Source organism: Takifugu flavidus, chromosome 19, assembly GCF_003711565.1.
Source record: "Takifugu flavidus isolate HTHZ2018 chromosome 19, ASM371156v2, whole genome shotgun sequence".
Taxonomy (NCBI): Eukaryota; Metazoa; Chordata; class Actinopteri; order Tetraodontiformes; family Tetraodontidae; genus Takifugu; species Takifugu flavidus.
Window position 1 is genome coordinate 12389852 of NC_079538.1, and position 26269 is coordinate 12416120.

Consider the following 26269-nt stretch of genomic DNA (forward strand, 5'->3'; position numbering starts at 1 on the left):
TGTAATGCACTTGACCAGCATATCACACACTTGTGACCAGAATCCTCTGTTTCACTGTGTGTGGGGCAGAGTTTTCTATTGCTAGACATTAGTTAAGAGTGGTGGCAACCACACATACCACTGCCTTATTTGTGGAAAATTACGTTGAAAATCAACTTTGACACGAATAAAATACATGGTTGCAAACAGTTTCAAAAAGAGGAAAATATGTCGGTTTGTATTCATGCCATCACTCTCTTCTGTTTTCCACGGATAGGTTCACCTCTCTGTGTAATAACTCGTCTGATCTTGCCTTCTACCTGGAGCCACGTTAATGGCAGCCTGTACCAACAGCTCCTGTCCACCTTCGAGCTTTTCTTTACTTTTTCTTCTTTTTGAGTATCCATTTACCTGGATTATTGTATACTGTATACACATCCTTTTTGCATATTCCCAATTTTATTCTATTTTATTTTTATTTTATATTTCTCTGCGTGCTCTTGCTGTTGTTGCGCTGTAAATTTTCCCGTGTGGGACAAATAAAGGACCTGAATCTGAATCTGAATCTGTTGTTGCCCATTTGTTTCCTCTTGATATGTTGCCCCGTCTCACCCAGATGCAACTGGATCAGTGTGTTTGTGTGCAGATTTATTCTAATAAACTACAGTTGGTAAAAGACAAGTATCTATTACTAAAAAGGAAACTGAGAGCCATCAGTGTTTGAAGTCTTTAGTAATTTCAATTTACAATATTTACAAGTATTGATGGTACATCAGCTGGATCAGAACATTCCATTATTTATGTGACTTTTAAAACAACATTTCGAATGGGAAAGCAAAATATAATTCAAATGCAACACTGCTGGGAGAGCAAATAAATACTTTGGTCACAGATGGAGTTCAAACGGTCGCTGGGTCTTTGTTGGTCGTCACCTCATTGTCGGTCAAAGGGGTGGTCAGCGGTTGTTCCTTCATCACAGAGTTGTACTTATTTCTATAATAAACAATAAAAAAAAACCATGAGTTGATTTCTTAAGGTGATGCACGAGTTCATCCCCCATAATTAGACAGAGCATAATCGATGGACTTGGGTTCTGTGGATTGTGAATTATTCCCCATAAAATAATCAATACACCCTGCAGGCAGGAAGAAGCAAAGAAACAATCCAGAGAGGTATTTCTGGGAGGAATTATTGGATCGAAAATAAAAGACGAGAGAAACAGAAAAGAGGAGCGAATGGAGTTGTTTTAAGGTTGATACGGGTTATGTACAGGCTGATAAGATTGACTAAATAAAGGCAGTTATTTGGTTGTTTGACTCTGCAATTGTCGCATTTTGGGTTTTAAGAGTTAATTCCTAGATTTCATTTATCAGGTATCATCTAAAGAAATCGCAGTATCATCAGAGTATTGCCAAATGCTTCCTGGATTTTTACTGCAAGTTCAGACGTAACCAGGAGAGTCGGAGTTTGTCAAATCAAGCAAAGTGAGTCTCTGTGGGGTGAATTTAGTGTTTGAAACTTGCCTGTCGGGAAACTCAATGTCGTCGATGGTGTCTGGCAGCGGCAGGCCTCTGGTCTCAGGAAGCATCAGCACTAAACCACCAGCCACGAAAGCCAGAGCGCCTGTGGGGCAGAGCCCAAAATATCGTTACTGTTGCTAACAAATTAGCTTATTCTCAACTGTTCTTGTAGATAAACCCACCAAAAATAATGAGGGGCAGCTCCAGCCAAATGACAGCCAGCCGATAGAGAAGGAAGGGAGATACCATTCCACCAATGTCACACAGAGTTGAACAGACAGACACTCCCAGGTTCCTGTCAACAAGAAAACCTTCTGAATAATCCTGTAGTGGACCGTACAAAGTTGGAAGAGCTGCACTGACTCGAGCCGTGCTACAAACTCAAAGCTCAGTAAACTAAATTCAAGGAAATTTGTGATAACGTTTAGTAAAATTGACACAATGTTAGGTTCAAACATAGACCTGTTGTGACTGCTTATTATCACTCATGTGCAGAAGCCCTGGGACCTACTTTAATTACTTGTGTCAGAGCACCCTATTGTTTGTAACTGATGTTCTATCGCTTCAAGGTAGCGGGGGACAGCCTGACCACCTTGTGACACTCTGTTCCCCATTTTCTTATATGCTCTTTGTATATGTCATACTTTGCTTTTATCATGTGATGCGTATGTCTACTGTAATCTTACATGTTTGCGTGCTAGTATGAAATCAAACTTTGTTCAAGGCTCACACCGCAGACATGTGGTTAACCTTGCAGCAAGTAAAAACAAGTAGTCGGCGTCTCATTTCTCCGAAGGCAACGGCACTGGGAGAAAATTAACCCCTTTCTCCCTAACACACAACCACAATTGTCTACCTGATAACAGTTGGGTAGAGCTCAGTGTTAATGAAGACCACCATCTCAAAGGCCATGGTGATCCCCAACCGTCCAATGCACGCCACCGTCGTCTTAATCCAGAACATACCTGCGAGCGTAGAACATTAACAATCAGGATGAAATCAAAATACTTCCTCTTAGTTTCAAACCTGATCTGAAGACTTACTGTCAGGAAGGAAGGCTGTGATGAAACAGGAAGCTCCAGCTACGATGTTGGCGGTGGCGAAGGGAAGGCGCCTACCGATGCGTTCGATGGTCAACAGGATTAGTAGGGCAGCGGGAAACTCCACCATAGCAGAGATGAGGAAGTCGATGTAGATGTTTCCTCCCAGAATGCCCAGCCTCATGATCAAACCCTGGTAGACGACAGCACTGGTGAACCTGGGGGAGACCGAGGAAGAGCTGGTTACGTCTCGTCTTTCAGCGGTTACACGGGGATGTGGCCCAATTACAAACTCACCAGTTGTAACTGAGAATCAAAGTGTGTTTTCTCATGTTTGGGGTTCGGATGAGGTCCATGAAGGAGGCAGTGGTAGAGTCGCCGGTGTTGTTGTCCGACAGAGTCTGTGGAAACAAACACACCGTTTAGGTGAACCTGCTTCCTTGGGTCATTCTGGTTGTTGATACTCGAGTCCTTCAGAAGAGTTAGCTTTGTAGCGCATTGAAATTGTTAACGACTAATCTGTCACGCACAATCTTAAACGTTTGCCACCTACTGGTCTGATTTGCAGTTTTTTTTTGTGAGATATCCCTGAAATTCTGGAAAAGTCCAAAAAAACAAACACAACGACTGGACATGAACGTGTAGCCTGCCTGCGAAAAATCGGTTACCTCGATGTTCTTTGACAGCGTCATCTTGTTTTCTTTGGCCATGGCCTCCGTGATCTCCACGGCTTGGGACTTCCTGTTCTGTGACAGGAGCCATCTGGGAGATTCTGGAATGAACCTGCAGATATGGATCAATCCTGGTGTCACCCTCCTGATGGGACATGTCACCTGACAAGCTTTTCATTTAAAAACACAAATCAGGTGCTCCTCACCAGAAGTAGGACAGGAAAATAAAGTAGGGAACGGTGATGGCCACCTGTAGCCAGCGCCAGTCTGTGATGTAGTAGGCGAGCAGAGGGAGGATGAGGAGGCCGACGCTGAAGAACATCTGATAGACGACTCCAACCGTGCGTCTGAACTCCACCCCGACAATCTCTGTGACTGACAGAGTTCCAACATCGTTAAAAACGCTCAGAGAAACAATTGTAAATACAGGTTTATGGACTGACTGAGTTCCAACATCGTTAAAAACGCTCAGAGAAACAAGTGAAACCACAGGTTTACTGACTGCCTGAGTTCCAACATCGTTAAAAACGCTCAGAGAAAAAGGTGTAAACAAAGGTTTACTGACTGACTGAGTTCCAACATCGTTAAAACAAATATAAACACAGGTTTACACTTGTTTCTCAGCGAATCAAGTGTAAACCTGCTGCGAGTGGAGCGTACGTACTCAGCACGTATCCCGCCATCCAGCCTCCCTTCACTCCGAACCCGTACAGGACTCTGAAGACCAGGAGGGATGTATAGTTTGGAGCGAGGGCGACCACCATCCCTGTAATCCCGTTCAACAGGCTTGACACCAGGAAGCTAATTTTCCTGCCAAACCTGTCGACAAACAAAATCACAAGTCAGGTTAAAATATTTAAAGGATATTGTATTCATATTTCATCATTAAATCACCATGGCAACGGAGATATACTTACCTATCGGCCAGGTAGCCAATGGCAATGCTTCCGATCAGGAAGCCCACGTTGACTGATAGCTGAAACATGTCAACCCACCAGCTATCGGAACACACCAGGTCAAACTGGAACGACAAACAACTCTGGTTACCAGTTTGTCATCAATCAGTGACGTGCGGTCACTGACCAAAAAAAGAAAGTGTACTTAAATAAATATTAATATTTTCCACTGATATGTGTTAAAAATGCATTTGGAGTATGACTACACATTTTTGCCATTCTATTGAGTAATAATTGCCGAATTTGAGTTTTTCCAATCAAATCTAGGGCAGAAACCCCGGGTGAGGCTGGGGCCAACTGTGCCTCACGTCTGACTGCACGATCCAAAACTGGGTTGCATGACGTGTGCCAGTTTTGGTTCCTCAGCATATCGCTAATATGAACTTTACAGAAATAGTCGTTATACACCAAGACTTTCTGCTGTCTATGTAATGTCTTTTATGCATGTGTGAGAGAACTATTCCTGCTGATCGCACAATAAAGTGCAGAGAAAAGTCAGCAGGTGAGGCCGGCAGGACTCTTACCTTCGCAAATATGTTCCTGTGTATATGTTTGTGAGTGTAATTAAAAGAGGAATGCTGATGGGATATGAAGCATTATTAGGAGTTGTACTCTGTTGGAAAAATGGTGAAATAAGATGCTTTTTCCAGTTCTTACAATCGTAAATCTGACTCTTGAGGAGTCAGTGCCTCAGCAGCCATGAACCTCACCGCACGTCACTCTCATCGATCATACAGTTTTGACTGGTAAACAATGTGCACTGCAGCCGAAATTCTAAAATCAGATGTCCAAATTACGTTTCTAACCTTCATGCAGGTATTACGCTGCAAAAAGGGTTAACCTAACCCTAACCCTTAGGGTTAAAGTGCAATGGTGTGGAAAAAACGTCTTCTTGAGGAAGTGGATCTGGTGTTGTTTTTTTGTGCGCTGAATAATCAAAAATAATTCCTATTTCCTCAAAATGTGATATTTTTACTGCACTTATCGAAAAGTTACCATCAGTGTTGCACATGCGTTCATATTTTGCTTTCATTCATGTATTTATTTGTTTTGTCATGCGTGTCCACGTGGATGAAAACGTCCCACCTCAGTAACAAACGACTGCCGGCCCTCGTAATCGTACTCCCAGCCCTCCTGGCAGGACCGGGTGGAGGTTCTGTTCAGGTTCGGGGTCTGCGTGTCACAGGTCAACTCCGTGGAGTTCCAGTCCAGGTCGAACTGCGTGCAGGTGCTGGGCTGCAGCGTCCCGGAGCTGTTGTCCAGTGGAAGCGTCAGCCTGCGGGTGTGTTCCAGGCTCCAGCCGCAGGTCTGCCTCCGCTCCGCCACCGCCGAATCCCGGCACCAGTGGTCCGGGGTGAAACCCTGGAAGACGATGCCCACGTAGACCCCAGCCCAGGGCACGGACAGCATGCACATCAGGACGAAGATTCGCTTCTGAAAGCGGCCAAACTTGCCAGCCTCCTCCAGGATGTCATCAAAACTGGTCATGGCTGCTGTTTCTGGACCGGTTCGTGTGTTTGAGCACTGGTTTATCAGAAATTCCAGTTTTTAAGTGCTGCCATGGGTGCAAAGGGCATTTACAGAACAACTACACGCACTTTCATGCACAGAAGGTCAACCTGAAGCCGTAACCTCGGTCAATAATTAAATGTTCCCGACGCATATTGAGATTTGACATTAATCTGTAGTCAGATAAATATAATCATTTAAGTCCATCCAACAATAATTACCTACATTATTAGTTTTGGCCAATATTTCAGTCTATTATTTTAAGAAAATACACCCCCGTTAGCAAGCAGAAACGCAGGCGAGGGAATCAAACACACCAGGACCGGGATTCACAGCAGATGTAAACATCTGATTTTTGGGGAATTTCAGAACTTGTTAGAGTCAGACGGTCCAATCCCAGACCCACATCTGAAGTTAATTCCAACAAATTCAGATCTGATCTCAAAACTAGTTTTTAATCTATACCTGATTAAAGAACAAATGCAGTTAACAGTGGCTCTTATTTATTCAAATAATGCGTTTTATTTTTTACATCACTGCTTTTAAAATAGGAAAACAGGCAAATAGCTGAAAATGAAAACAGACATGACCAACACAAACATGATCACACCAGTACCGAACCATCAGAAAGCTTTTGTGCTCTTCAAAGTCTCTCCAAACCTACATTATTTTGAAAATTAGACCAAAATCACATCCCAAACTGGTTTGATGTGATTAAAAACCCCCAAAACAACCCATGAGAGACAGTTCAGAACTCTGAGAATGAAGCTCAAACTTTGGTGCTGAACCCTGCAGAAACAGACTTCCTGCCTGCTCATTTGGGATCTAAAAAATTCCTCATTTGGGATTCTTGTCCAAGTCCTCTCATCCGATTGGTCGGTTTTGCTGTTAAAAACAACAGAAGCCAGCAAATATATTCTTCTGATCCTTCTGTATAAAAACAGTGAAGTTTCCAAAGTTTTACTTGGATGAACTAAAAAGATGATTTTTTTGTGGGTTGCCAACTTCAGGCTTTTGTTTTGTTTTGACTGCAGATGAGGTCATGTGACCAATACTGTATCATATCAAAACACTTGCGGTGACATTAACACCTGCAATTAAACTAATTATTGGTTATATTTCTATAAAATCAACAATCAGACTCATTGATTGCAGCCTGAAAGAACAACCAAAGTCTAAACACTGCAAGATTTTATTTGGGGGTCTTTTCAAACTTTCAAACTGAAAGTAAAAGCAACATCAGGGATTAAAAGTATCTTTACACATTTTGATGGTAAAACTTTTAGAAATTTACTGGTTTTATATGCATCATTCCAGTGAATATCCATATTGTATCCTCATAAATTTGCACCTTTTATTAAAAAGATTTTTTCCCCTCTAAATATTTTTAACCATATTTAATTTAAAAAAAAATAATTATACACGAAACCAAACAACCTTTAGCGCTGCAGAGAATATGGCTTGTGGCAGGAGAGGAGAATTTTAACCCAAAAAACAACCACCCAACGAGCCGGCTCCAACCTGTCCTCATCTGTCCATTCACACCTAAGGCCACCTTTATTTTCACACACACACACACACACATTGATCAGACATTAAAATGATCATTGAAACACGAGTGTGAGCGATTCACCGATGAAGACAAACCAGACAAAAAAACAAAAAACAAATCCACATGACAGAACATCTGTATATTCGAATGTACAACATCTCTGATGAAAACGAGACAAGTGAAATCTATCGTTGACGCTTCAAAGAAATTCGTTAAATCGTCGTCAGGAAGGCATCGCGCTTTCCTCTCCACCGGGAGAAGAAAGAGGAACAATCTGCTCTGGTAGCAACTGTAAACAGCCAGACAAGCGCGCGTCTTCATTCCCTTTAGAAACAACCTCACCGTCTCCCTCCTGGGAAAGAACCTGTCCCCCCCCTTTAATTTTCTCATTTTTCTTTGATAGCTTCAGATTTCCCTCCACGATTCTGCGATAGTTATCAAATAGCGTCCCGACGGAACGTTCCCAGTCTGAACTGACACCTTTGATTTTGAGATGACGGATGCTACAGTAAGGTGCTAAAGCCATGGCGTGCTTTCAGAAGGAGAACATTACAGAATCGGTTTGTTGAAAAAGGGTTTTTTTTTTTTTCCCCAGTCCGGTCGAGACTTTGAGCGGCGCCGTCTGTATTTGATAAATGTGGCAGAACGTCCGTGTTTCTATAGAACTAGGAGAAAATTACCTGAAGAGCATTTTAAATAATCAGCTATTAATAAATAAAGAAGACGCGCTACCAGCAGGAGTCAGCATGGACTAGATAAAGGTGCAATCCGCCAAATAAGCCCCCCCCCAAAAAAAAAAAGAATCCCAGAAAAGAGGAACTACTTTTTACAGTTGGCGTTTCATTGTTGCTGCTTTGACGGACACATTCACTGAGAGAAGAGTTCGGATTGGAAGGTGAGGAGAGCGAGGACAGAGTGACATCACACCCTGAGGAGGTCCTCGTCACTGTCGTCCTCCTCTCGTTTCCTGTTGGCTGCCACGCTGTTGCCGTGGGTGACAGCGGAGAAACGGAGTTTACCGCTCTTCTTTCTGTCCGACTCCTCCAGGAGCCCCACGAGGTCCTCGTCGCTTTCCTCCTGAAAGCCAATGGCGGGTGATTGGCCAATAATCAAGAACATCCGATACAATACAGCAGCACTGCAATACCCGCAATCACCACAGGGGGCGCTAAACAGTCACAACTGATACAGGAAGTGGTGCTCACCTGAAGGAAAACGCTGCGATGGGCCGCCGAGCCTCTGGAGGCGCCGGGTGGTTTGAGCACACGCACACCCGGGACGCTCAGCACCTCGTCCTCGCTGTCGTCCTCCTGGTCGTCCAGGGTGAAGGAGCGCAGGCCGTCCGCGTTCACCGGCTTGGTTCTGATGTGGCCATTGCTGTGGTGACTCCGGCCCCGCTGGGAGGATAAGGTAGAGGATGTGGGCGGAGCCTCAAGCTCCTCCATCAACCACTCCATCTCCTCCTCGCCAGCATCTTCATCCATGTTGACCTTAGGACCAAAAGCTGGTTTAGTCCTCACACAGGAGAGGCGCTTCGTTGCTGCTCAATAATGTTCAGTCAGAATGTGTTGGGGTGGAACAAGAATACAAACTAGAGAATAGGAACATTTCAGCAAAGGAACACGATGGATGTCGGGTTTTGAAAAGTGCTGCTAAAGACAATAGGTCCGACCCACCTTGGAGTACTTATAAGAGACTTGATTTGCCCTCCTGCAGCAGTTGGCCACTTTCTGGATCACAAGCTCCCTGTCAGCAAATGAGACGAGTTTAAAAAACAAAACAAGAACAAAATGAGGACTAATAAGTCTAAAATATGACGTCCATCAACCTTCTTTCTCGTTTGTGGAGCAGAAGTCCCAGGAGAGAGATGGTCAGCCCAACCAACAGGACGGTCAGCACCACCCCCAACGCTTGGCTCCGCTTCAGCAGAGGCAACGTCCCGCCGTCATCGTCCGCTGAACTTTCCACAGTTCTGTCGTTTGTGCACGAGAAGTTGTTCTTTCACATTCATCCTTCCTGAAATTTACCATCCAAGACTCAAAGATTCCTCACGTTAGAACGCAGACGGCGTCCGTGTGCCACACAAACAGATACTGGCATTCGTCCGTCTCCAGCATGAACTCGGGGATGCCGACGCCCGCCGAGGGGCTGCAGTGGAACATGATGGTGGACGACACCGTCTTGGAGTCCACGCGGCCGCAGGTGGAGATAGACGGCACCACCACGTCCAGAGCTGCGCCTAAGGGACGAGCGAGCCTGGGTTAGATGTGCGGGGTGGCCCAGGGTCAGAGCAGTCCGCCCAAACCTACCTTTGATGTAGTACTTGGCTTCACTGGAGAAGCCGATCCTGCGGTTGTATTTTCCGTTGATCTTGACCTGGCAGATGTTGGCGCCCACACAGCTGGGCAACGAGTCATTGGTGAGGCCCGACAGCTGGATGTGGTAGATGTAGCTATCGCCATTGGTCCGGATGTCTCCAGACGCCTGATGGTGGCTGAAAGGCCAGACGAGTGTCGGTCCGTTAGTAGGGCTGAAGAATAGGGCCAGGAATGAACGGATGGAGGAAGAATGGGGCCTCACCTGAAGTAGAGCGCCCCCAGGCTGAGGCTGACTCCCGAGTCGGGAACCTCAATGGTTCCATTCACCATCTCCACCTCGCGCTGCTTCACCGCGCACGCCAGCCGCGTCTCCCAGCCGATCACAAACTCACACGTGGCTTCGTCGACACTGCGGGACGCGCAACAATCGGCACTTTAGCCTTTAAAGCTGCGCTCGACAACTTCAATCATTGTTATTTTTTCCACGACAGAACTTTTCCAGAAATTTGCAAATACCCAGAAAAACTGGTTTAAAAAAATGTCGCAACACTGGAAATGATAGATTGTTACATAACCCCCCCCCCCCCCAGTAAATGTCCTCTGTGACGCTCATGCAGGACATCTTTTAACTCTGGAGACAAACACTCAGTCCGACATTAACTCAAGTTAAAAATGAGAAGTAAATCAGTGGCACTTCAGATCGTCAGTTGCCACATCTTCCTCCATGTGTGTGTGTGTGTGTGTGTGTGTGTGTGTGTGTGTGTGTGTGTGAGACCTGATAAGCACTGGGCGTCCCACGGTGGAGCCACAGCTCAGCCGGATCTCAGTTGTGGCTTTCACACCTTTCCCGCAGACGTCGTCTCCAGCGGCATAATTGACCGAGATGTCTCCGTCTGCAGGAGAAGACGGAGACACTCAGAAAGAACCTCCGACGGTTTGATGGAAAAGAACCAAGTTTGCCACAAATGTTTCACGGTAGTTTCATGCCGTCACCCACCGTTGTAGTTCATTCTCTGAGTGAAGACCCGGCCCAGGACCTGGGTTTTTCCTGCTGCCGAGCGCCGACACACGGCTGCATCTTCTGGACAACCTGTCGAGCCTCCGTGGACACCCTTACACAGGTTCATGAAGTACCTGGGGACACAGTGAAAGTGTGGATTCAGTGACGAAGTTGTTGCCCCTGAATCAAAGAGCTGTTGTGATGACTATTTACACAGCATCGTTTCTGTGTGTGTGAGGTTTCCGTCCACTTACGAGTCTCCATGGTGGCCGAACTTCCAGGGCTCGGTCATGGATGAGAGGGATCGGAGGTCAAAGGTCAGATGCCGGCTCACCAGTTTGCAGTCCATCTTTTTGGGGGGACAAACGACGCTGGTCCGCCACTCAAACGTGGCTAAACAACCTGCCGTCTCTGATAGCAACTGTGGGGTCCCGTGACCCGCAGAATAGTCGCAGATGAATAATATGGAGGATCGGCGTTTAGCAGAAGCTGGAAGAGGCGACAAAAATGAACAAAGGGTTGAGGCGAGTCCTCGGGTTGTTCTTGGTTCTAACATAATAAATCCAGTTAGGTGTTAGCTAAACAAGTTCAAACCAAAATTCACAGTGACCCACAGAGTTCATTTGTTCCTGTGCATGCTTCTGCACTTAGGCATGCACTTAGGCATGCACCCCCCCCCCCCCCCCCCCTCAGTAGAGGGCGTCCACAATTTGAAAGTAGGTCAAATCAGCTGCTTGTTATCTGGCAGAATACATCATTTGTGTTCCGTCACCTTCGGTGCAGAATCCCCACTTCCCATCTGTGTCATAACTGGCGGTGGTAGCACACCACTTCCTGCCCTCCGTCCTTCCGTCTTTAGTGCACTCTTTGTACAACTTCTTCATGAATGTGAAGGGAAGCACGCAGACCTCGCCATCGCTTGTCACTGTAGTGGAAGTGAAGACCATTACTTTCAAATCATGGTTTGGATACGAGTCTGTGATTCTGATCCAAAAACTCACTTGGCGAGCAGGCGTCTCCTTCTCTGTATTCCATCAGTATTCCCTGATTGTCGTGTTTAAAGTCCATCGTCATGACTTTACTGATGCCATAGGATGACACCATTTTCTCTGGACCTGAACCAGACACTCGACACACCGCGCTGTTCTCACAGGACGGCTCTGTTACCGAGCCGCAGACATTGATGTGATAGGTGCCGGAGCTGGTGGGGACCTGAGGTACAGAATCGTCTGTTTACTACAACACTGTAAATAACCACATATTTGGACACAATTTTAAGATCAAACTATATTTTCATTAGTTTAAAAAACACTGTCGACATAAAGAGGGAAAAAGCAGCGTTCAACGCCGCCGCTTTTATACGTCGGTGCTACTGACCACAAACAGAAATCATCGTCTGTACATCTATCCAATATCAGCATAGACAACCCATATAGTCACCTGGACATCACCCGACAGGACAGACAGGTCAAAACTGAACTGGAGCTGAGAGTCATTGAGCTGGCAGCCGCTCATGCTGGTGGCGTCTGAACAGACAATGGGAGTGGCCCACTCGAACAGATACACACATCCCTGCAGCCTGAGCATCTGAGGGGAGCCCTGTTCAGAGGACAAGCAGAGGTTAAAGATGTGCTCAGAGGAGTGCAGCAGCAGGGGGGGGCAGCACTCACCAGCTCCAGGCCTCTCTGGCAGGTGAAGATGATGGTAGATGTGTAGTTCCTGGACGGATCGGCTGCACACTTGGTGTAGCTCAGGTAGGTTATGGAGACTTTTCCCGTTGCTTCGTTGATCTCGGGGCCGCTGGTCGTTCGACCGATGTCCTGCGAAGGAGAGCGAGATCGATTACAGGAGAAACAAAACAAGCGTTTGGTCTCAAAATGATCAGAACATGATCAAAACGAATGAGTACAACGTCCAACAAAGCAGATGAACGTAGAGTGAATCAGTTTTACCACAGGAGGTCCGTCATCGGGGTCCATACAGACGGCAGCTCCAGGGGGGCAGTTGACCCCTGGGATGGGGTTGAGGGGCTGACAGACATTGATGTAAAAGTCTGGAGACCCAGAACTTTGTTCCACGGCTTCGTACGTGGCGGTGTAATAACCAGTGGCGTGGATCAGAGGCGTCAGCTCGATGAGATCAGAGCCATTCTGGACTGAACACTTTGCCTGAACAGGTAACAGAACGGTAAGAGAGCTTAGACACGGTCATTAGTGCTCAGATTAATCAGAAAACAAACGTACAGTCTGTTCGCAGAGCAGCGGAGTGTGGAAGGAGAAGAAGTGCGTGCAGGTCTCAGAGTCGGAGTAGATCAGAACAGGTTCTGGATTAGCTGATCCCATTTTCGGCAGCCTAGGGAACAGAAGGATGATGTGAACATTGAGAGTATTAAGACGGCAGGATTTCTCTCTTCTGTCATCTGACCTGCAGATGAAGTGGATGACTGTTTTGTGCTTCAGTTCAGGGTTTGCTGCGCACGGACTTCCTCCTTCGTATGTCAACTCCACAACCTGATCTTTGTAGGAGAGCTTCTTGCTCATCTGACCGCCGCTTGTGGCCGTGCGGGCGTCACTAATGCAAACAGCTACAACAGAATAGTTATAACGGTTAATTTAGTTTGGAAACAAAAAGGACAAACAGGTCAAAATCCTGGAAAAATTTAAATGAGCACATTTAAATGCAAGTGTGAGAATTCCCTTGTGCACTAAACTGGTTGGCTGGGAAACGCCCAGTGTTACATCACAGCTGCAGGCTGGGGGCCTAAACAGCTTCTCCTTTTCGGTCCTCTCAGTGCGTGTTTTGTGAATGCGGTCCTTTTATTTTCCCCAATTCCTTGCCTGCACTAATCTTTTAAAAGTCCCTGTTGTTTGCTGGTATGAACTGAGGTGGAGGAATGTGCAGAATAGTCACGGCAGTCAATAATTCAACAAAAGGCAGAATATCAAGTGCCTTACGCGTCATGTGTTACACAAACCACACAAATGAGTGAGCCATAATAAAGAGTAACCAGGAGTTGTGCCAGTGAATTCTTTATGATTCCCAATGCATTATTTGTTCTTACTGGATAAAAATATGATCAACTCCATGTTAAATATGGAAAGGTTTTAAGATATTTATGCATATTGGTGGCACATATTACTGTAGTTTAGTCCAGAGTATATAAATGAAAATAAAGACACACCAGCATTGGGACCACAACCAGCGTCAGGCAAGGTTCCACAGATGTTCAAGCGGAACATCTTCCTCTGGTCACGATGATCGTACACAGTGTAACCTCCGACCTTTGTCAGGGTGCTGAGATCAAACTGATGACCTGCAGGACATAAATGGCAGAGGATCGACGGTTATGCCACGTTTTCTCAACTGAACCAGGCCTTGAATTCAGATCCTCGTGGACGTGTGAATGTCGGACCTGTGGCGGGGTTGGAGACCCTGCACTCGTCCTGCTGGGTGCTGTTTAGAGGGCAGGCGACAGGTGTCAACCAGAGGAAAGTGTACACACAGTCTTCAATGGCAGAGATGAGAATAGGCCTGGAATCCTGCGTTAGGAAGAGACCCACAGACATCCAGTCAGAAATCAGCTGACAGATGAAGTACCGAGGGCTTAAAAATCAATCTCGCATCACTCACCACTTTGTCACATTTAAAGCGGATGATGCTCGTGCGGTTGCCTTTACTCCGTGGACAGGCCTGGCCGCCAGTGTACTTGAGGTTCAGGACACTTGTCTCCAGCGTGGGGCTGGACTCTAAGTGGCCCAGACTCACATATTCATCTCCGACCTTCATACAGGCTGCTGCACTGGACGGACATGCCCATGAGCCTGTCACAGGAAGTAAAACGCACAGGTGAGGCTGAAGAGTACGAGGAAATGACCGTGAGCCGCACAGATACGGACCTCCCATCTGCACCAGTGACCTGCACACATTGATGTAGATCTTTTTACTGGTGTCGCCAGTGGAGAGCTGCACCTCCCAGTTTCCAATATCCAGGGCCAGAGGGGAGAGATCATAGGAGCGTCCCTGACCGTCACTGACCACAGGAACAGGTTTTAGCTCAACAGAACATTTCTTTAAGACCTGAACCGACATTTCGCCAACAGTTCAGATCAAACATTTGATGTTTGAGTCTCAGAGAAGAAAAGATGAGTTTTACTTGAAGGAGCAGCTGGTGGTTTTGACTGGAACACAGGCCAGAGCGCTGGGCCAGCTGAACATGTAGGTACACTCGGGGGTCTCCTTGATGAATTCTGGCGCTCCCTTAAACAAATCAGGCATCATCAGTCAGGAAAACACTTGTTTCATGGGAATAAAAAGATCGCAGCCGTTACCTGGTCAATTTAGTATACGAATTGACAAAAATTATTTAAAAACATACACATTGATGCTCAGATTTCATTTACAGGTAAGAATCTAACAGAAACATTCTTAGATTCTGCTGCTTCTGAGAAACTCACGGGATTCTTGTCAGGGTGGCAGGAAAAGTAGATCTCTGTGGACCTCTGGTAAATCTTGTGACACGTCTCTCCACCTGTGTAGTTGAGGATGAGCTGGTCTCCCACGTAGCTCAGAACCTGGTTTGCTATTCCTGCAGGAGAAGACAGATGTAACCTACTGCTGCTTAGCTGAGAGGGAGCGCGAAGCGATTTTTGATAATTCCGTACCTCCGATCTTCTGGCTGTGTCCTTCCACCTGGCAGGAAGCCACCATCTCACGGCTGGTGTCTGTGTGGGTGCAGACATCTTTCTGCAGCCCTCCACAGACAGACAGGTGGTAGGTGTATTTACCATTCTGGACACTGTAATCTTTCCCCTTCAGCGAAGTGAGGTTGAACACATAACCACTCCTGGAGTCACGGACCTGACAGTTATCACCTGGAGGAACGAGATCACATCTCTGATTGGTATTTTTAACTCCCGATTACCGATTTTTGAAAGGATTCGAGTACAGTGATCCCTCGTTTATCGCGGGAGCTGCGTTCCGAAAATAACACGCGAAAAGTGAAATCTGTGAAGTAGTCAGCTTTATTTTTTTTACAATGCAATACTGAACTATAGAATGAAACCAAAAATCAAAACCTGTTTTAAAGCCCAAAATTTGTTTAAAACAATAATTTTAATCTAGTAATACAAGGTTGGAAACATTGTCACTCGCGTATTTCACAGTCCCAGCTGTGCCTGTGCGATATAGCGAGGGATCACTGTAGCAGCCGTTTTTTTTTTTTTTTAAATTTCCAGCTGTTCACCTTGAGACTTCTTGACCGGGCAGGCCTCAGACGTCCTCCAGATGAACACGTACTCACAACCATCTATGCGATCGAACATGGGGGAGCCCTGCAGACAGACGCAAGATGTGAACACAGATTTCTGTCCTTCAGGCAGCCCAAACCAAGGCTGTACATGAATGTTCCCCCCCTGCCATCATATTTGGGTGTAATTTAATCACAAAGCTCAAATAAAAGCCAAGGTTCACTGGGGGCTGTGGTACTCACTGGGTGTTCGTCACACTGGAAGATGATCCGAGTTGAGTAGAAGGATGTGGAGCCGCACTGGTCTCCATTCTGGTAAACGATGCTGATGGAGCCGTCCTCAACCATCTGCGGGCCGGACTGTACGTATCCCAGGTTGTAACCTCTTCCATCAATCAAGCCACAGGCCCCCAGAGGACCCACTGCAAGGTCAAAAAGAACCAATTTAACAAAGTCTGACAGGAGTAGACTTAAAAGATTCAAAATCTGTCGCATAATCCTTAACTAACACAGTGTGTGTGTGTGTGTGTTCGCCTGCATGACACCAACCTGGACAGTTTTTCAGGTTAGGGAGGGGTTTGCAGACATTGATGTAAAACTGGCGTGATTTGATGGCGCCTGTATCTATGGCAACCCAGGGTGCATCATCTGCGTCCCGGGTCAAGTGGCTCAGGTCGTACTCGTTCCCATGAGAATCTTTAGGAAAAAGAGGAGGTTAAACAGCTGCTGAGGTCTCCACTCCAGTACAGAACTACCAGGAACAAGGAGCATACCAGTGATCTGGCAGTCAACGGGGGCTGGGATGCAGGCCAGAGCAGTGGAGAACTCAAAGAGAACGTCGTGGATCACGTGAGTGGACAACGTACTCATCTCCTCTCGTACAAGATTTAATGAGCCGGGGTGAGAGTTTGGATCACAGACAAAATTAATGGTGAAAGTGTCCCGTTTTGCTGATGAAGAAGAAAAATTACGTTAACACGGCTGCAGTAGCTCGGTAGCATGACAGCGTTTATTAAACTCCAGCACTTCCTAAAACTGCATGCAGAACTACATGAACAGAAACTGCTGTGCTGTGTGCCAGTGCTGATACCTGTGGGTTTGTCCAGTTTACCCTTGTACTTAAGCGTCAGCAGGCCGTTGGTGGAGTACTGGAGGCTCTTCTCAATCCCCACCTGACTCACAGGAACTCCATCCTCCAGCACACAGCCAGCAATGCCAGCCCCGCACTTTTTCACATCTGAGCAAATGTTTACCTGCAGGTTGATGAGAAAACGCAAATGAAGTGAACTTGTTGAAGGAAAACAACGATCACCCTCGAGCGCCCTCCTCACCAGAAAGACTTTTCCGTTTGCAGTTTTCTCATATCCATTTTCGGAGGCCAACAGCTGAAGGTTGAACTCAAAGCCCGTGTTTGGATCCACCACAGCACAGTTCTGGCACACGGGGAATTAATTTCTGAGTGAACGTGCCTCAGTCCGAGTTAAACCCAGGACAAGAGGAGAATATTAGCGAGAAACTCACTTGACTGTTGGTGGTGGTGACGGCACAGGCGGCCCTGGTCTCCCACATGAAGGAAGCAGTGCAGTTCTGGTACATCATGAAATGTGGCTTCCTTGACTGCACACATTGTGACAGAAATGCCCGAGAATAAATTTATTCAGTGCCAAAAAGCTACATTCCACCCGTTAAGTGCAAAACCTCCTCACCTGAGCTCCTCTGGAGCACGACAGGTGGATGAGGGTCGAGTATGACAGCTTCTGGTTGTCCGACGTGCAGACAGAGCCGTCTGTGAACTCCAGCAACAGCCGGTCACGATCCTCGATGATGGGTCCACGTTTGGCAACACCCATGTTGCTGACTGACACCACCTCTTTCAGAGACTCCTGAAAAGAACATAGAGCAGACAGGAACAAGCTAAAATTGTTTACCGATACACCAGCAGCCTCCTTACAGGCGGTAAATGAGTGAAGCTACTTTTCTTTTCTTGCACACCTGCTCATATTTCATCTGACAGACAGATGCATGGCGGTCGCAGCCCAAAACCGGGTTCATTGGCCGACATATGTTGAAGTAATATTTCTTCGGGTTGAGGGGGTCCGAATAATCCATGACCTGCCAGTTGTTGGCAGATGTGGAGTGCGACAGGCTGGAAGCAGAAGATGGTAAATCAGAAAAAGCAAATATTTGAGAAGGTTGCACATGGGACGAGTTCTGCTCTGTTTCCGTTACCTGGACAAGTCGTACTGTTCAAGCGTGACGGGATCGGTCACCAAACACTCGTGAGGCCTTACAGGACATGCGTAGGATGTGTACCAGTGAAAATTATACGTTCTACTGTCCTCAACCTGGAATAAAGTTTAGAGATACAAATCTATTACAGGTGAACTAGAACCTAATCCAAATGCACTTTTAAAAAGTTTGAACTTCTTTACCTGGAATTCAGGGTGTCCAGCACCAGCGTCTGGGTCACAGAGGAAGGAGATGAGTGTAGACCTGGCTGTGTGTCTGTCATCGTTATACTGAGAACCGTTACTGTAAACCAGCTGAATCAGGCCGTCATAGTAAGACAGACGAGCGTTCGCTTGCCCCAGACTCCAGGCTCTAAAGGAGGGCACAATGGTTTCAGAGTCGCCATAGCAACCACGCAGTAACAGAAAATGACTTGATGGAGTCGGGTCGTTTAAGCTCCAGCTCACCTCTCAGAAACTCCCGGCTTCTGTTCGGCCTGACAGGCCCCCGAGGTTTCAGGACAGCCAGCAGCTTTGACAGTACCGCACACATTGATGTAGTAGTTGTACTTGTCACCTTTCAGGGTGTAGAAGTTACCGTCAGCTTTGGTGAGGGGAGATAAGTCGAAGGAGAGGTCTGTGGAATGACAAATAAAGGTGTGGAAGTTAACATACTTGGAATTCCTCTCCTGTGATGTCATCCTCATCCTATAGCTCATAAGTTCATTCGTTTGTACTTCTTCATGTGTTTTCTTTATAAAGAACAAAGTATTAAAAAGCTTTGTAGGAACTATTATGTGTGCAAAATTTGAAGATTTGAGTAGGGAATTACGTAAGTGCAAAGACATTCGGCATCAAGTGAAAGTGCAGCATTGTAGCCGGCTTACATATGTTTTACTTTTCTACACCTTTCGGTCATTTTCTTGTGCAACATTCACTCAAGTCGTACCAGCTTGAGGATCCTCAACCCTGCAGTCGTCTCCCTGCGTCTTTGAGAGAACACAAGCAGCGCCGGTGTACCACTCCAGCTCATACACACAGCTATCAGACGCAATGCTGCGAAGGATGGGAGCACTCTCCAGGTCTCCTGCAAGAGGAAGAGATCATAATAATGATAGAAGGGAAAACTGTTGAAATGTATGATTGAGGATGACCTAATCTGCTTTATTCTACCTGGTTTGCACTTCAGTGTCAGGATGGTTCGGATCCGCTTCCTCTTGCTGTTGCAAAAACTTCCATCTGAATAGACGAGTCTGATGTCACTTCCTATTTGGGTCTTCTGAGGAGATGAGAGAAAGCTGCCCAGACTGATGGAATTATTTTTCTTATCTGAAGACAGAGAGATAATCATTAAATCTCGACAACCATCAAAAACAGCTCTTCTTCCATGCGACTCTTACCCACGGCACAGATTGATGCATTTACGGGGCAGCCGACAGCAGCTCCCGAGTGGACCACCTTGTGACAGACGTTCAGATAGAAACGAGATTCCGACTTTGGAGATTGAGCATCCACTACCTCCCAGTTTCCACTGGCCTCGGGGCCTGAAGCAATGGAGTGAGGGAGACAGCGAGTGTTATTGTAAATAGTAATAATGGATGTTTGCTGAATTGAAAAAATCCAATGTGATTTGACAATCCAGTAAATCCAATCTGTCATCGCCTCTACTACACCCATCAGGGTGATCTTTGGCCATTGTGGTAAAATTGACAGAGAATTTAACATTTATTGTTCCCACTGGAAATCCTGAAGCAGCGGGTCTCACCATCAGGCAGCAAACAAAACAAACAAAAAAAACCTCACCAGGGAATCTTGTGAGTGGTGAAAGGTCGTAATGTTTGTTCCCGTCCCGAACTTGACACAGCAAATCCTCCTTCTCTTTTGCACAGGCGAACGCCGTCTCCCAGTTAAAGTAGTAAGTGCAGTCCGTCTCGCCAGTGAAAACTGGAGATCCCCGCCCACCATTGGCTGCAGACAACATCAAGAACTCTTATTTTCATAATCTTACTGAATGAAGTACCCCACTGAGAATCAGAACTTTACTGCAACTTTCCACAAAAGCTGCTGCATCACAAAAAATTCTGCACGATGTTGGAGACTCAACGGCAGCATGTCAGGGTAACGTGGCCTTGGCTCGTGGCCAGTGTAATTGTTTTTCCCACCACCGGGTGGTGCTACACTCAAAATAAAACGATAGAATTATGAAAAGCAGATTCTCACATGCAGTCTTGTTGCACTCAAAGTTGATGATGGTCATTCTCTCAAAGCCTGAGGAGCACTGGGATCCACCTGGGTAAATCAAAATCAGATCTCCATCTGAATACCTGAAGAAAAGGTGGGGAGGGAGGACAGAAATGATTAGGACCTGCTGAGATTAAACATCATCCTTTGGCCAATAACCCATTAATTTAATATTCCTGCAGCCAGAATCACAATAGATGTGGTGGGAAAAGTGCCGTTAAAATTTTGGATAAAAGAAAAGTTCATTTAGAAAGCTTCTTTGACCCTCTTCACCAACTGTTATAAAATAATACCGTAGAGTCTGGTTCCTGTATCTTCCAGCCACCTTCGACAGCCCTCCGGTCGCCTTCACCTGGCAGGAGGATATGAAACTATCTTGGCCACATTCGTCGGTGGCAACTTCTCCACACACGTTCAGGTAGTAGATGTAGCTTTCAGCTCCGCCGCTGGGTCCGGAGGGCGCGCTGTATGGAACATCTGTGGCTGTGGACACACATTGTTCAGGCAGCCATATTTGAATAGTGCCATCAATAGACTCATCCAAAGCCAAGAGTACAGTTTCTTCAGAGAAGGATCCACTTACAGGACATGGTGAGTGGCGTTAGATCGATGGACAGATCGTGCTGCTCGCTGTTCAGTGTGCAGCTGTGGCTCTCCAAATAGTCTCGGTGACAGGCGTACTCGGTCACCCACTCGATCTCATATCGACAGTTGGAATCTGCTGTCATTTTAGGACTGCTGCCCTGTGAGGACAGATTAAAACCACATAAAAGAGTGCAGCTTAGTAAAAGGACAGTGTCAGCGAGTGTGCTGCTGTGCGTGTTTCCGCCAGCAGAGGGCAGAAAACAGCCTCCATTAGTTGCATGAGGAAATCATGTTTTGATAGATCACAGAATGCTACCACAGCTGGCGACCAAGTAAGATGTCATATTTTAGGGAAGCCAGGGGAGCCCTGAGAGAGTTCTGAATCTAATTATGAATGAGAGCTAAACCGTCCTCTGAAATTTTGAGGGTTAGTTTAGTACACGCAAATGAAGGAAACGAAGGCCATGTCTGCAGGTGATCCAGGTTTCTGACACCCACCTGATATCTGCGTGATGGGCAGACGAATGTGATGCTGACAGCTGGAACGTGTTCTTTGCAGATTTCTGGACGAGAGGAATCTGCGTCGACTTCATACTGCAGCCTCAATCTGGAAGGCATCAGAAACCCCCCCCCAGTAGATAAATATCCATCTAATACAGACTAAAGAAAACAGCCTTCATCAACGTGCAGATACCTGTCGTTGGAGAGCAGCTCCAGCCGCTTTTTGGGAAACCCCATGTTGAAGGAGCCCTGACTGGTGACCAGGCAGGCTGCAGAACCTTCTGGACAGGATTTACCAGGCAGGTCTGAAAAATAAAGACAATGGTTAAAAAGGGCTTCCAAAATAAGAATTCAAATGAAAAGATGTGGAGGAAACTATAAATTCAGTCGTCTCGTCGCGTGTTGCCCAACTCACTGAGGCTCCGGCAGATGTTGATGTAGAAGTCAATGCTGTCGTCACCGTCGTCCACCAGAATGCCGTCGCTCACTTTGACCAACGGACTGAGGTCGTGCTTCTTGCCGTCCGTGTCGAACACGTAACATGGCACCTGGACACAGCATTCATTCATCTTTTAATACGAGTCTCCTGATTTTTAACAAGCGAATATTTGACATCCATCTGTCAACTATGAGCCGAGCTGCTGTTCAGGCCATGGTCAGAAGGGGGAGACAAAACAAACTAAACTAAGTGGTGCCTGGGTGCATAAGAAAGTTGAAATGATCAGGCATGTTTTCACAATGTCAGAACTTTGCCATCTCATTGCGTCCTCTCACATTCTCGCATCATCAACCCACTGGTCACATGACCCCCACTTACCTCCTTTTGTGGCTTGAACTTATTGTTCTTGCAGGCGGTGTAGGTCCTCCACTCGAAGTAATGAACACACTGAGACACAGCGACAAACTCTGGTGTCCCCTAAAACAAAAAAAAAGATTTAAAAATTCAACAAAACGTGCAGATAGATAAATAATGGGAGCGTTGCCTTTTCCAAATAAAACTAATTTCCTGAACATTCATCTGCCTCAAAACCAACTATGAAATGATTGTTTCTTTAGCTTCCGATTGTTGAGTTTCTTTGAAAACCACATTTGTTTCCCCCATTTTGACACAAAGGCGACGGCGTCCCCCTCAGTCTGACTCGACAGGAAGCAGCGTGTAAATGTCAGCCCAACATGAATGGCACCCACAAACCAGACTCAAGCGCTGTCACATGCGCGCACACAGACTTAAAGTTTTAATTAAATCAAAGGTAGGTGCCGCCATCTTTCACAGCTCCTGGAACATTATGGACCATCACGGAGCCTCACCATGGTTTTCCCGCACTGGAAGCTGAAGCTGGTCTGAACGGTGTTGATGCCTTCCTGACATTTTGTGGTGGTGTTGAAGTCCAGAACCTGACCGGAGAGCTTCTGCAGAGACAGATCACCTGCAGGAGCATCAGAACACCGTCAGAGGCTGAAGTCCATCACACACACACCAGAAGAGGAAGAGGAGAGAGGACGAGGACTTGTTTAAAAGGAACTGGATGTTAGCGTTAATGTCAGGAGGAAACATGAAGGGTTCGTTCCCAGACGGTGACCTTGTCTGGCCTCTCGCTCTGTAAACAAGATTTTAAAAACAGCCAAGGCCTCATCATCATCTGTCATGTGAGGAAAAAAAACCAGACAACAGCAGTGGGAATCAGTTAAACCAACTCACAGCAGGTCAAGCAACCAAAAGCAGAACTCCTGGGTCCTGGTGTGGAAGCAGGATTATTACTGATCAACTGTGAACCATGACACCAAAACCAGCCTACTGCAGCAGGACGGACAGAATGTCTCAGTCAAGTCTCAGACGGAATCATTTATGTTTCTTCTACTTCTCCTCATAAAAATGGGGAACCAACTGATCACAAGCCCGTTAACTGAGCTAAAATCAGGACACCAGATTGATCAGCTTTTCTCAGTTCTGCTTCTGATGCCTCCGAGCTTGAGAAGTGTGTAATGTCTGATGATGTGACCACAGGTCATGTGATCAGCAGGCTATTTCATCATTCATTTTTACTTTCACTTTTCCCACGACTGAACTGTCCTGACCTGGAGGACTTCAACACTAAGAATAAAATGGAAAAACAGGGTCAGAGACTTGAGTTTGCTGGTTTCAGATCCATTTTGAGGAACTCAGTTAGGAGGTGGACAAACGGATTTTATGAGGACACGGCCTGGTTCCAGGACACTGGACTTCTTTAAAAACACAACAAAATAAAATCCAAAACCTCTGAAACCTCAATGGATCAGGGTACTGATGCAGAAAAATGTGGAGCAGATCTGAAATAGATAGCGTGACTGATGTCAGGAATCGTCACGGTAACAATGGAAATTTAACTCTGACAGGAAAATGTTGCAAAAAACAGTAACAATCAGATCACATTAGTGAGAATTCCAACTGATAAAATACCAAATGGATTTTTATATTTTACAGGGAAGATAAACGAGATATTTTCTGCTAAAAAGAAAAGATGACGATGTAAAAAAACCAGTTTCTAAATCAATAACTGTGCTGATGTTCAATAATATGAACAGAAATAAAAGGAAACTGATCAATGCTGACAAACTTCATCAGACACAGATCTGCAGGACATTTAAGGATTCATTAACTGATTCGTCAGGCTACAGGAACTAAAAGTGCTGATAACTCTGGCTGACTGGTCTTCTCAGCACTTGATGACATCATTCTCCTAAACCTCATGGCTGATTTCTTACCTGTAAGAGGGAAAAAAGGTTCAACTGGATTATTTCCACTGAAGTTTGATAAGAGAAAGAAGTGTGATTATCCTAAGTGATTCTAACATGTAAGAAGACAGCTCAGAGCAAAAACTGTTACGAGACCATAAACATGTTTATGTGGAAAACACGTAAGATCACATGATTTCAGGACATTTGACAGCTGTCCCTGTGGATTTGGTGTGTTTTTTCTGTTAAAAACACCAATAAACCAAAACAACACCGTCACGCTCCCAACAATGACGTTTCTTGTGCCGAGCCCCGAGGCCTGAAACGTCCGTCTGTCTGTGTGTCACGAGACAGATGAGAAGAACTCAGAAATGGAGGACAGATTATCACACATGTGTGTATGTGTTGCAACCATCATACCGCAACACTGTTACATTTGTTTCCATGACAGTCCTGTCTGACTGCACCACATCACCAAATCCACTGCCACTGTTACACCGCTGATGCCTTCAAAGTGTTTTTGCGTTACACAATCGAAGCTCTTGATCATTTTTGCTGTTGTCATCTGTAGTTTTGCTGTACTCACCGACAGACTGGTTCGTATTGGTGCTGAGGTTCTGGGCACACACGGCGACATCTGGACCACAGCTGGTTGGTGGCGAGGACTCGCAGAGCTTCAGCGTGTAGATGACATTACTATCTTTATCTATGGCCTCCCATGTGTAGCTGCAGCACAAGTCAAGTCAATAGAATGATTAAAAACAATAACTGTAGAATAATACTGAAGGAAAAGTTGTGATTAAGGTTAAGTATTGTTAGAAATATGAAATGATGTCACAAGTGCAGTTAAACATTGATCAAGTCTCCAGTGAACCATCAGGGCTACTAAAGCTAGAAAAACAAACAGAGCAGCAAAATGCAACCAGGCCAACCTTACAGGTTAAGTAAGCACATTTTTGTTTTTTAAGCACATTTACATATTTACATTGCAGCTGCATCAACGCAGCCTCGCTTACAACACTAATACAGTGTTCACCCGTGCCTTTATCAGATGGTTGTGTCACAGTTGTCAGGCTTCTTATTTAACTAGGCTAACGTTTATCGAGCTGTGGCATCCATGCTAACAGTTAGCTACAGCCAGATCCCCCCCCCCCCCCCCCCAACCCCGCCTGATAAGAACGTCCACTGGCTGCTCACTTTTAACGGCATGAATTAGCTTCGCAGCTTACTAATTAATAAGTATTAGCTCGTTAGCTAGCTCATCTAAACTTACGAGAGGCCACCTTTTATGAGCGTGTATTTAAAGTGCGGCGTGAATTTAGAAACGTCAACGAAAGTTGAAATTGAAACCGGAACACAAAGCGGAGTCTGGAGCTACATTTCATAAGAGACGTCTCCTCCGTGGCGATATCGTCCGAACGTGCGCAAGAGAGGACATATGACGAAAGGTTCGAGTCACATTTAAAACCACTGAAGGACATTGGTGTTAAGAAGACGTGATGGCACGCTATCGTCCTCAGCGTCACTGGTTCTGTTTTCAGCAGAAGTGCGTGTGTCCGAGTCGGAGGTGTGTTTGTTACCTGCAGAGGTCCCGGTACCACAGGCTGTCGTCCCCAGCAGCCGCGGACCGGACTGGCGAACATACCAGGAAGGCCAATAACCATAGAAGCAGCTTCAGAGACGGACGAGGGCCGCGTTTATCTCGAAATAACATGTTTACCGTGCGTGGAGCTAAACTAGGACGACATGATACAGCAGAGGCTGCGCGCTCCAGCTCAGGAGGAAGTGAATGCGCCACATGACAAGACGTCACATGACTGTCACGAGGCCTGAATGATGCGGCGTTCATGGTCTGTCTTTATTTAGCTGAAGCTAAAAAGCTGAAAAAATCGCTGCTGCAAAATAAATGTAGACAAAACCCTTTTTAGTAATCGAATTATGATTTCTTGTTGCAGGAGGCAACTCTGACTTAATTGCCTTTCGTTTTTTACTCTATGGAGCACTAGGACGTCACATGACATAGGTCAGTTATATGATCTAACATGAATCGTCGTTTATCAATTAAAATTTTAATATAATAAACAAATGAAAGTTTACTTGGAGCTTCCTATAGAGTGAATGGTTTGATGTCATACTACGTCATCTAGTGGCCATTCTTCTCTATGAAGGAGGAGATCACATTGTTTAAAGAGAAAACGTTCAAAGATCTAAA

At 45.9% G+C, this 26269-nt stretch overlaps 2 protein-coding genes across 4 annotated transcripts; both read right to left on the bottom strand.

The window, feature by feature from the left end:
• Window positions 1–692: 692 nt before the first annotated feature.
• On the bottom strand, window positions 693–5669 carry LOC130515824 (solute carrier family 22 member 2-like). Its single transcript, XM_057016341.1, has 11 exons — window positions 5253–5669; window positions 4128–4231; window positions 3875–4029; window positions 3417–3585; window positions 3208–3322; window positions 2837–2940; window positions 2543–2757; window positions 2356–2464; window positions 1682–1794; window positions 1503–1602; window positions 693–972 (listed from the first exon to the last, which is right to left on the bottom strand). The coding sequence occupies exons 1-11, from the start codon at window positions 5652–5654 to the stop codon at window positions 879–881; spliced, it is 1680 nt and encodes a 559-aa protein (XP_056872321.1). The 5' UTR covers window positions 5655–5669; the 3' UTR covers window positions 693–878.
• A 492-nt stretch (window positions 5670–6161) lies between these two features.
• On the bottom strand, window positions 6162–25901 carry igf2r (insulin-like growth factor 2 receptor). Of its 3 annotated transcripts, XM_057016338.1 has the most exons (50): window positions 25638–25901; window positions 24644–24783; window positions 22654–22772; window positions 22163–22261; window positions 21761–21893; window positions 21539–21650; window positions 21343–21451; window positions 20843–21002; window positions 20553–20742; window positions 20239–20342; window positions 19822–19986; window positions 19419–19562; window positions 19192–19347; window positions 18968–19105; window positions 18487–18655; window positions 18223–18391; window positions 18020–18135; window positions 17783–17936; window positions 17497–17673; window positions 17312–17407; window positions 17122–17223; window positions 16881–17043; window positions 16564–16740; window positions 16340–16486; window positions 16034–16212; window positions 15788–15875; window positions 15207–15416; window positions 15000–15130; window positions 14699–14802; window positions 14442–14575; window positions 14176–14366; window positions 13958–14084; window positions 13727–13858; window positions 12970–13129; window positions 12789–12897; window positions 12498–12713; window positions 12216–12365; window positions 11986–12144; window positions 11547–11757; window positions 11318–11470; window positions 10800–11034; window positions 10543–10679; window positions 10321–10438; window positions 9808–9954; window positions 9537–9721; window positions 9280–9466; window positions 9056–9199; window positions 8904–8973; window positions 8433–8717; window positions 6162–8304 (listed from the first exon to the last, which is right to left on the bottom strand). In XM_057016338.1, exons 1-50 carry the CDS (start codon window positions 25769–25771, stop codon window positions 8149–8151), a joined length of 7491 nt encoding a protein of 2496 aa, XP_056872318.1. In that variant the 5' UTR covers window positions 25772–25901; the 3' UTR covers window positions 6162–8148. The 3 variants fall into 3 exon arrangements, with proteins under 3 accessions (XP_056872318.1, XP_056872320.1, XP_056872319.1); XM_057016340.1 differs by lacking the exons at window positions 6162–8304; window positions 8433–8717 and adding an exon at window positions 8729–8767; XM_057016339.1 differs by lacking the exons at window positions 6162–8304; window positions 8433–8717 and adding an exon at window positions 8771–8818.
• Window positions 25902–26269: the final 368 nt, after the last annotated feature.

Coding starts and splice junctions, on each gene's coding strand:
- LOC130515824 (XM_057016341.1), bottom strand. CDS start 5,654: ATGACCAGTTTTGATGACATCCTGGAGGAGGCTGGCAAGTTTGGCCGC. Junction 2,758..2,836: donor TTGATTCTCAGTTACAACTG/GTGAGTTTGTAA, acceptor GGTCTCCCCCAG/GTTCACCAGTGCTGTCGTCT. Junction 1,795..2,355: donor CTCTACCCAACTGTTATCAG/GTAGACAATTGT, acceptor TCTTGTTGACAG/GAACCTGGGAGTGTCTGTCT.
- igf2r (XM_057016338.1), bottom strand. CDS start 25,771: ATGTTATTTCGAGATAAACGCGGCCCTCGTCCGTCTCTGAAGCTGCTT. Junction 21,003..21,342: donor GCCCATCACGCAGATATCAG/GTGGGTGTCAGA, acceptor CTGTCCTCACAG/GGCAGCAGTCCTAAAATGAC. Junction 17,224..17,311: donor TCACCACCACCAACAGTCAA/GTGAGTTTCTCG, acceptor CCCGTGTGCCAG/AACTGTGCTGTGGTGGATCC.